The sequence below is a fragment of the Eubalaena glacialis genome, chromosome 19 (assembly GCF_028564815.1).
Source record: "Eubalaena glacialis isolate mEubGla1 chromosome 19, mEubGla1.1.hap2.+ XY, whole genome shotgun sequence".
In the NCBI taxonomy this organism is placed as follows: Eukaryota; Metazoa; Chordata; class Mammalia; order Artiodactyla; family Balaenidae; genus Eubalaena; species Eubalaena glacialis.
This window is the reverse complement of record NC_083734.1, coordinates 37,981,655-37,991,266: the sequence shown is the minus strand read 5'-3', so window position 1 is coordinate 37,991,266 and position 9,612 is coordinate 37,981,655. Positions and strand designations below refer to the sequence as shown.

Sequence of the window (9,612 nt, the reverse complement as noted above, 5' to 3'; positions counted from 1 at the left end):
CCCAACAGACACATGGAGCAGAAAGGGGTGAGACTCTGCTCCTGAGCCTGAAACTCCCATTCTCTAAGCAAACTCCTTTGACCTATTCTAGAAAGTCATCAGAAATTTGAGTCATCTTTAAGATGTAATTGGCATTGAATTTATGGATTTGAGGCTTCGGATTTGGGAGTGTGTGCTGTGGGGTAGGAAGGAACCAGCAGAATGCACTACACTAGTTTTAAACACTTCAGAAAGAGAATAAAAATTCCCTCCTCTTCACCTGTAAGTAAACATTACCTAGCTCTGTGCTCATTGTGGCTCTCTGGAGAGATACAGGGAGTTATCTGAGTCTGAGTGAGTGAGCCAGCTACAGCTATGGATGGCTAGAGAGAGGATAAATACATCCAGAGAAATGAGTTGATGGATAGGTAGGGAACGAATATAAATATGGAGAGAGATGGACGAACAGAGAGATGGATTGAGACAGAGAGAATATAAAAAGAAGCCGAGGGAGAGAAATGCATGTGTGAATGAGGAGAGAGTGCTTATGTGGAGAGATGGAGAGAGGAATGGGGCATTTCTCATCCTCCTCTCCACATTTCTATCATCTTGTTTTGCTCCTTGATATGCCAGTTTCCCACCCCTCACTTAATTCTTCCTCTAGATTCTGGGCCCTGCCTCACACCCTTAGGTGTTTTTGCACCCTCTTCCTTCACAGTCATCCATTTGGCCCAAAATAACATACCTCACTTGGCTGTCCTAGCCCATCACCCCAAATTGGGAGAAAGAAACTCAGAGTGGGAGTTCTGGGCAAAGGAGGCTGGATTCCCCATCTCCTGGTCTACAGACTTGGTGAGGGGGGCAGGCTCCTTTGGGTGGGGGGTGGGAAGAATGAAGGGCAGCTGGGTTGAATTTGTCCAAATCTAATAACCTAGAAGCCTATTGAAGGCCTTGGGGGTTGGGAGGGGAGGAAAGTCCTGAATATTCCTCTAACTTTTCCCCCCTCTCCCTCTGGTCCCTTCTTTCCAAAAGTCTTTGAAGAAAGATGTTTTTGACGCTTCCACGTCGCCCTCAGATGGATGGGCTGCGGGTGATTGAAGTGTCTTTGTCATGCTAATGCTCAGGGGGTGATGGATGGGCGCTGGGGCTGCCAAACTCTGGCCCGCTTCGCCCATTGGTCTGGGAGAGATCACATGCGCCCCTCCACCCCCACTCCCTACCCCCTTCCTGGGGGAGCCCTGGCCCAGGCAAGCTGGGTTAGGCCATGGATGCAAGCTTCGGCGCTGTGACATACTGCGGAAAGGTTGTAGGGCAAGAGGGTGTCTCCCCCAAACGGGCCGACCCTCCTGCGGCCTCGACGCATGGACTATAATAGGATGAACTCCTTCTTAGAGTACCCACTCTGTAACCGGGCACCCAGCGCCTACAGCGCCCCTACCTCTTTCCCCCCCAGCTCGGCTCCCTCTGTTGACAGCTATGCAGGCGAGACCCGCTATGGTGGGGGGCTGCCCAGCCCCGCGCTCCAGCAGAACTCAGGCTATCCGGCCCAGCACCCGCCCTCGGCGTTAGGGGTGCCCTTCCCCAGCTCCGCGACCTCGGGGTACGCCCCGGCTGCCTGCAGCCCCAGCTACGGGCCTTCTCAGTACTACCCTCTGGGCCAGCCGGAAGGAGATGGAGGCTATTTTCATCCTTCAAGCTATGGGGCCCAGCTAGGGGCCTTGTCCGACGGCTATGGAACCGCTGGAACGGGCCCGGGGCCGTACCCTCCGCCGCAGCCCCCTTACGGGAACGAGCAGACAGGGAACTTTGCACCGGCCTATGCTGAGCTCCTCTCCGAGGCCAAGGAATCGCCCTGCCCGTCAGAAACCAGCCTCCCCACAGCCCGGACCTTCGACTGGATGAAGGTTAAGAGGAACCCACCCAAGACAGGTAGGGCTCAGACGTGGCCACCCCCTCTCTGGGGCTCAGAGCGGCTCTGCTGCTTCTGCACTGAGGTGTCCTGGGCTGGGTTCCTGTCTCTGCGCCGCCGGGTAGAGGCAGGTAAGAGCACTCTGCCCGGTCTCAGGTCAGGTGGGGTCTCCCCACCCAGAGAGTGCCCGGTTCCCATTAAGAGTAAGTCTCCACACATACCCGCACTTCCGGATCTGTGTGCCCAGCTCAGGCCCAGGACCCGCTGTCCTGCGGAGGGATGGGGGATGGGAGCGTGGGGAGGCTGATCCAGATCACCTGGAGGGGTGCTTGGTGCTTCGAGAGCTGAAGCGGGACAGCATAGTGAATGGGGGTGCAGAGCTGGCCAGGGGGGAGGGGAGGGGAAGGAGAAAGAGGTGAGAGAACTGACGTGGCCTTTCTCTCGCCCCGCCCCTAGCGAAGGTGTCCGAGCTGGGCCTGGGCGCGCCCGGTGGCCTCCGCACCAACTTCACCACGCGGCAGCTGACCGAGCTGGAGAAGGAGTTCCATTTCAACAAGTACCTGAGCCGGGCCCGGAGGGTGGAGATCGCCGCCACCCTGGAGCTCAACGAGACGCAGGTCAAGATTTGGTTCCAGAACCGGCGCATGAAGCAGAAGAAGCGCGAGCGGGAGGGAGGCCGGGTGCCCCCAGCCCCTTCAGGCTGTCCCAAGGAGGCGGCTGGAGACGCCTCCGACCAGTCCACGTGCACCTCCCCGGAAGCTTCGCCCAGCTCCGTCACCTCCTGAACTAAACCTCGCAACCCACGGGGCTCCCCAGCACCAGAGCGCCGCCGTCCAGCCCTCTCCTCTGCTCTCCCTAACCCTGGGCCTCGGCTTTACTACTCAGGCGATCCTCACCAAGACTGGGGCGCCAGTTTAGAGCTGCTTTTGGGAGGAATGGGGGACCCCTTTTCTCTGGTCTGGGCAAGGTGCTGATGGCTGGGGACCCTACAGGAGGACCAGAGGCATGGGAGACACCCAACCTGTCAAGAGTAAAGGGAAGGGCTTCCCTCTGCCTTTAATCTGGGGATCAGCACGTGGGCGGAGTGGGAGCAAGTCCCAGCCTCTTGGATTCTCCTTTCCCTTCCAACTTCGATTTGTTCAGTCCAGTGCCTTTGAGCTTCGAGGACTCTCCTCATGCACTCTTATCCTAACTCCCCCTTCTAGACCCAGGACAGAGAGAAGGCCTTGAGGTTTCTTGTGTGGGAGGTGTTTGGGTGCAGGCATATTACCAATGCTTAATCTTTCTAGTCGCCACAGACCTTACAATAGCACCAGCTGCCTTGTGACAGACCAAAAAGCACCCCCCCCCCCATCTAAGCCTATTAACCCCCTCCTGGCACATTTGTATTGCACTAGCAGCCTCCAGAGGTTGTTTTCTGAGACCTGCCTCCCCTCCCACCAGCGACCTCATCTCTAAGCTACCAAAGTGTTTTGGAACTTGGTACTTTGGAGACTTCTGGAATTTTGTTTGAGGCTGGACCCCAGCAAGCCTCTACCAGGAAGGCGCAGGCACGCCCCCACTAGTTCCTCCCCTATTTATTGCCTCCTGGAAAAGCCAGGACCCTCCTCCTCATCTCCACCCTGACCCCTGGCGCAGCCCAGGGAGGCCCAGGTGCAGGGAGAGCTCCTACCAGCACCAAGCATGTCTCTGAACCTTGGAGACAGTGGAGGCACCACTCTTTCTGGAAACCTGAGCCCCAAGCAATCGGGTTCTCTCTGTACCTCCAACTACCTCATTTCAATAAAGTCTGTGTTTTCCCCTCTTCCGCCTCTTCTGCTCCTCCACCTAGGGGAAAAGGAGGCTCTCTCCAAGAGCCCTGGGGGAGAGATGAGGAAAGAGTAGGTGCAGGCTGGTTGGGCGGGAAGGAGCTGAGCTTTAAGAGCTCGGCTGGATAAAGAGAAGGACTTACTGGGTGGGGCCTAAGCAGAACAGGGCCCTAGGTTTCCAGATCTGACAGCCGTCAGACCTCAGGTCATTGGAGGAATGTGGGAAGACCTGGAGGGAAAGGGTGGTGGGGAGGATACAGTTCAGAGAGGGTCCTGAAAGGAAAACAGGAAAGAAGAAAAACGGATCTGTTTGGAGAGAACAGAAAAGGGTGTGAAAAGAGGAGGAAGTTCGCGGGAAGGCAAAGGGCCCACTGGCCCTTCTCACTTCTGCGTCCCCCACGTCCAGAGCGAGGCCTGGCATAGAGTGTGCCTCGGTAAATATTAATATTTGCTGTGGAGGCTGTGCATCGTCCCCCTCCCCGCCAATTCTTGCTCAGAGAAAGTCAGAGGACAGGTCCCCCGACAAACTTCAGATTGGCACACAGGTTACCCCTCCACTCCCGCTCCCAGCCTGGCGCCCTTCCACCCACCCGGGACGTCGGGGCTCGGGAGCCGGCGAGGCTGAGGGACTCTGGCCGCAGCCGCCCGCCTCCGAAGTGCCATCCACCCGGCTCCCGGTGACTCCCGGGTCTCCGGCGCTGGACAGTAGGGGAGGCGAGGCGAAAGGGCCGAGGGGGAGGCGGAGAAGGGAGGGCTGCGGCGGGGAGCGGCAGGTTGGAGTCCCGAGGGCCTGGGGTGGGAGACGGAGGCCGAGGTAAACCCCAGTCCCGCGCTGACCTTTTTACCTCGAAGCGCCCCCGGGCTTTCCAAAAAAGCCGACGGCGCGCCCGCGGGGGCAGCTATTGTCTCCTGGCGGGTCCCACTGACAACCCTTTGGTCGGCGGAGGCTGGGGGAGGCGGAGGCGGGCCTGGCTCCGGCAGCGCCGCGACGGCCGCCTAACCGCCAGCGCTCTCGCCCTGCAGTGCCGTCCAGAGGACGCGGGCCTGCGCGCTCCCGACCGGTTTATTGATTCCGGGGACCCCCGGTACCCTGGAGTCAAGACAGGTGGGGTCGGGCAGCAGGACCAAGAGGGGCGTCTTACCCACCCCATCTACTGAATTCTCGACCTTTCAAAGGTAGACAAGGAGCCAAGAGGACTAGGAGTGTATGCAAGAAAAGCCGAGCGTTTGCTTCCTAATGAAATTGGTGCTATTTTAGGAGAGGCCAAGTTATCAATAATGGCACAGCCCAGCTGGAGAGGAAGAGAAGTGTGTTGCAAGAGGAAGGTCAGCTTTCCCAGAGCTTGATGCCTTGCCCTCTGTCTTAAAAAAAAAAAAAAAAAAAATCTATTAACTGCTTTTCTGCATTTAATTAAAATTGCCACCAAGGTTGGCTTTCCCAAGGGGGTCACCTTGACAGAGGGGACAGAGCAGTGTCTGTGGAAACAAAACTCTTGCTTGGAGCCATTCAGTGTAAGCTGGTAGAGCCTTCTGGTTGGGATATTTCTGGATCCTGCAACCTTTGGACCAGTGGGCAGAAAATCAGGGAAGAGGAAGGAGCTTTGGTTAGAGCAGGACCCCAAGGATGGTGAAGCTGGGCCTCAGACTGGGGCTGACAGGTCCTGGGGGAGGCTGGTCTCTTTGGTTTTTGGCCACAGCAGAAGGAACTACCAGATTCCCCCAGGGAGGGATGAAGGGCAAATCAATTCTCTGTTAACAGAGGGGCAGGCTCAGAAGAATCTGCAATACATCTGAGCCCCCCCATCTCCTTTGATCCTAACCCCTTCCCCACTTTGTGCTCTCCTAAAATCCCACTTATCTGAGGCCTCAGACTGGTCTACACGGAAAGCATTTATTTGCAGAAACAAAAGGTCACTGTATTTTCCTATCATAAATGACAAAGGAGAGGTTGGTAAAAACAAACAAACAAACAAACAAAAACACATTGTTAAACTTTCCAGAATAGATGACAAACTGCTTCCGTCATAGACTCCACCGTGCCTTTCAGATAGGTGGGTTTTTCACAGCCCTTGAGGGGGCAAAGGGAATTATATTTCCCAGAAGATCTGAAAGTACATTTTCTGCAAGATTTAAAGCCCTCCACTCCAACACCTCCATTTACCAAATCTCCAAAAAGTCTCCTATTTTGAAAATAAAAATCTTAAAATAGAGATTTTTTCCCCCCATTGATTCTTTATGGGGGGGAGAATTCTTCTCAGGTTGAAAGTTTGTCAAGGTTTCTGAGGAGTATCTCCCGGCCCCTCCTCCACCACGTAGCCTCCACTCCACCCAACACTCTGCACCATCTGTTTCTCAGCCCCAAGTGTGAACTTTTCCTCTTTCATTTGCTTTCTTCTTCAGCATTTGTTCTCCCAACGTGAGGTCCTTTGATCTCCAGGACAAGAGAGACAAGGAAAAGAGATTTTAAAAACCCTAAAGTTCTTCTTACTTTTTTTTTTTTTTTTTTTTTTTAAAAATTTATTTATTTATTTATTTTTGGCTGTGTTGGGTCTTCGTTTCTGTGGGAGGGCTTTCTCTACTTGTGGCAAGTGGGGGGCCACTCCTCATCACGGTGCGCGGGCCCCTCACTGTCGCGGCCTCTCTTGTTGCGGAGCACAGGCTCCAGACGCGCAGGCTCAGCAGTTGTGGCTCACGGGCCCAGCCGCTCCGCGGCATGTGGGATCTTCCCAGACCAGGGCTCGAACCCGTGTCTCCTGCATTGGCAGGCAGATTCTCAACCACTGCGCCACCAGGGAAGCCCAGTTCTTCTTACTTTTAATGTGGGTTTCTTTGTTATGAACATTCTTTGCACCACCAATACCACTGGGCTGCTGGAAGGGAGTTGGTGGGATGCGGAGTAGAAGAGGGTGGAGATGGGGAGGCTGGGGGCATCTCCAGATGACTGAGAGCATGGAGATCCAGATGAAACTGAGAGGAAGGCCAAGATACATGGGTTCAAATCCTTCCAGCCCTGCCTCTCACAGCCTTGTGGCCATTTTCTCCAAAATGGGGATCATAATCGTACTTATTTCATAGGGTGGATGTTAATAAATAAGTTTATATGTGTAAAATATTCGAGAGCGGTCCCTAATAAATAAATATGAGCTATAATAATACTTATCATTATTAAAGGGGACATGTCCTCTCCCCTATCTATAGTCCCTAATTGATTCCAGGGCACATCTTGACCCTTTGGGGTGCACACACACTCTCACTTCTCACATTCATATCTTGTTTGATCCCTGATAGGTATATGATACTAGAGACAGGTTCTGGGGCTAAGGACAGGTAGAGGGGATTCCCTTCTTAGCAGCTGAGAACACCCAGGTGGGTCTGGCTGAGACCCTTTCCTTTCCTTCAGGTCTCAGCCCACTCACCTGTAGAAGAGGAGAGTTGTCCTGGGCCTCTTGAACTCTCCCTCCCTTCTCCATTGGGAAGAAGGCTCAGGAGTCCCGAAGGCAGACAGTTTGAGTTCCTGATTTAGAGTGGTGGAGGGCAAGGGTTCTGAAGTGTAACTTAGTTTTCAACGTGGTTCCTCTCTTATCAGCTGGGTGAGTGAGCTTAGGCCAGTTATTCAATTTCCCTGTACTTCCATTTCTTCAGATGTAAAATGAGGGAAGTTGAATAAGTGAGATATATGAGACATGCTTAGAACACCGCCTGGCAGTGTTCAGTAGAGAGTTTCTGTTTTATATATTCATACAAGACATTTTTTATTACTTTCTTGTACTGAGTTTTTCTTGGCCTTGGTGTGATGGAAGCAGACATTCGCTAGCCTTCATCCTCCAGCACTGTACCTGCAGACTCATCTAGTACCGTAACCATGGAATTTGCTGCTAGGGAATAAAATAATTATGAATGAAAAGGTTCAGGGTAGTTCCACAGAATACTAGTTCATAGTAAGTGCAGCATCGTAATGAGACATGCTTTTGGCAGGACAGTCTCATTGCATAACTCTGGGAGCACGTTCTCACTGTGGTCCATGCGGTTGGCACGCCCTGCAGTTGTACCAGATTTTTTCCTGATGGCTCAGTCCTAGCTCTAAGAACTTCCTTGCATGGCCTCCTTTACATGACTCAACCACAATATTCCAGATGCTTTAACTTTTGCTATTTCCCAGGCTCTCTAAATGCTTTATATCCTCAGAGTGGGTCCTGGGTGGAACAGGAGTTGGAGATGCCAAATATTTAATGCCCATTTCTGGGAGAACAGATTGGCTCAAGCAGCTATTAACTTCAGCTCAGAGCAGGACCTCTTGGCCACTGTCATTCTCTTCATCGGGAAATAAGTGGATCAGGTACCTCAGAGAAGAAAGAATTTTGTAGGAAGTCAGGAGACCAGAGCTTCCTCTACCAAGGGCCTCCTGTGTGTCCTTGAATCAATCACTTAACCTCTCTGGGCCTGCTTTCCCAGTCTTTAATATAAGTTGCATTATCTCACTGCAGCTTTACTGATCCTTCCCTCTGATGATAGAAGAAGATGTAAGTAAGAAAGAATGTTAAACTTGGTCTGGGATGGGGGGTGGTAGGGTGGGGTGGGGGAAGCATCATGTCCCACATAGTCTACTGGCCAAGTTGGAGCTAATTAAAATTACTGTTTCGCCCCCCACCCCGGTCAATTTCCTCCATGCTCTCAAGATCACTGGCCTGGGTCCAGACAATTCTGAGCCCTGTAGCCCTTTCTGCCTGAAGGGAGAACCTAGGAGGGAGGGAGCCCCAAAAAGCATGCGCCCTCTGCTCCTTAGAGGCCCGAAGCTCTCTTGAGTTTACTCTGGCCTGACAGCTCTGTTTCTACCCCACCTTGGAGATGAGGCAGCTCAGTATTTACTCAGCCGGAGAGGTTTGCCCAGAAGCCTTGCCTCCCAGCCAGCTCCTGCTGGCTCTGCTCTGCAGCCCTCACCCCCTTCCCTTCCTGGTTCATGGAGAGTTCAGCCCTGAAGTGGCTTACAGCCCCCCACCCCCCAGCCCTGGAGGAGCTGCCTGTCCAGGGGATTGCTGAGGCCAGAGGGCGGGGGAAGGGTCCCGGTCGTGGGGTCATGCCCTGGTCTCTCGACTCTTGCTGGACCAGTGCCTGAGCCTCCCAGAGGAGAGACGACTCAGGAAATGATTGTCTTTTTTGGGGAAGGGGTGTAGGGAGATTGGCTAAAATGGGACTGTCAGGTTGGGAACATCATCCAGGACTGCAAAGGGCCACATATCTGCATGTTATTAGTGTCATAAACTATGTCTAATGGGAGAGAAATTTGGTAAACTTGTAATAGTTTGGACTCTCTTTCCAAAGACACTAAAAGGGCTAATATGATAAAGAAGTGACATGCATGTTCTCAGCAACCATATATGAAAAATAGTCTCTAACCTCCTAACTTTCTAGAATATAAGATCCATGAAGGCTGAGATTTCTGTTTTGTTCATTGCTGCATTTCTAGTGCCTTGAACAATGCCTGGCATGTAGTAGATGCTCAGTAAATATTTGTTGGACAAGTGAACATTGAAGCAAATTTCTCTTGTCTAGAAGACATCTTGTCACCCGCCAAGATGGTCTTCTGAAATGACATCAGTTTTAGATGTTTGATTAGTCCAAGAGTGTTACCTGACCAGCGTATTCATATTTCATATGAAAATAATGAAAGTAGGACAAGTGATGGAAGGGGACCTGGGAAGCATCTTCTTATTCTCTGACTTTCCGTTCATTCGTTAAAGGTATTTATCTCAGGCAAATGACAGAGTTTCTTTTACAGCTTCAGGGCGAGTCTGCTCCCAGGGTTCACCCATAGAGTTTTTGTTTGTTTGTTTTGTTGGAACTTCCTTTACTTTAGCAAGCGTAAACTCAAGAAAAGACTCAACTTTAGAAATGCAAAGGATTTGAAGGCCCAGCTGG

The 9,612-nt window shown here is 52.5% G+C and overlaps 1 protein-coding gene across 1 annotated transcript; it reads left to right on the top strand.

Annotated features, from left to right (window-relative positions):
* Positions 1 to 1,340: 1,340 nt before the first annotated feature.
* On the top strand, positions 1,341 to 2,673 carry HOXB1 (homeobox B1). The gene is made up of 2 exons (XM_061175754.1): positions 1,341 to 1,908; positions 2,345 to 2,673. Exons 1-2 carry the CDS (start codon positions 1,341 to 1,343, stop codon positions 2,671 to 2,673), a joined length of 897 nt encoding a protein of 298 aa, XP_061031737.1.
* Positions 2,674 to 9,612: the final 6,939 nt, after the last annotated feature.

Excerpts from the sequence above, each read along its gene's own strand:
- HOXB1 (XM_061175754.1), top strand. The coding sequence starts at position 1,341 with ATGGACTATAATAGGATGAACTCCTTCTTAGAGTACCCACTCTGTAAC. Across the intron at positions 1,909-2,344 it reads GAGGAACCCACCCAAGACAG|CGAAGGTGTCCGAGCTGGGC; the intron begins GTAGGGCTCAGA and ends CCCCGCCCCTAG.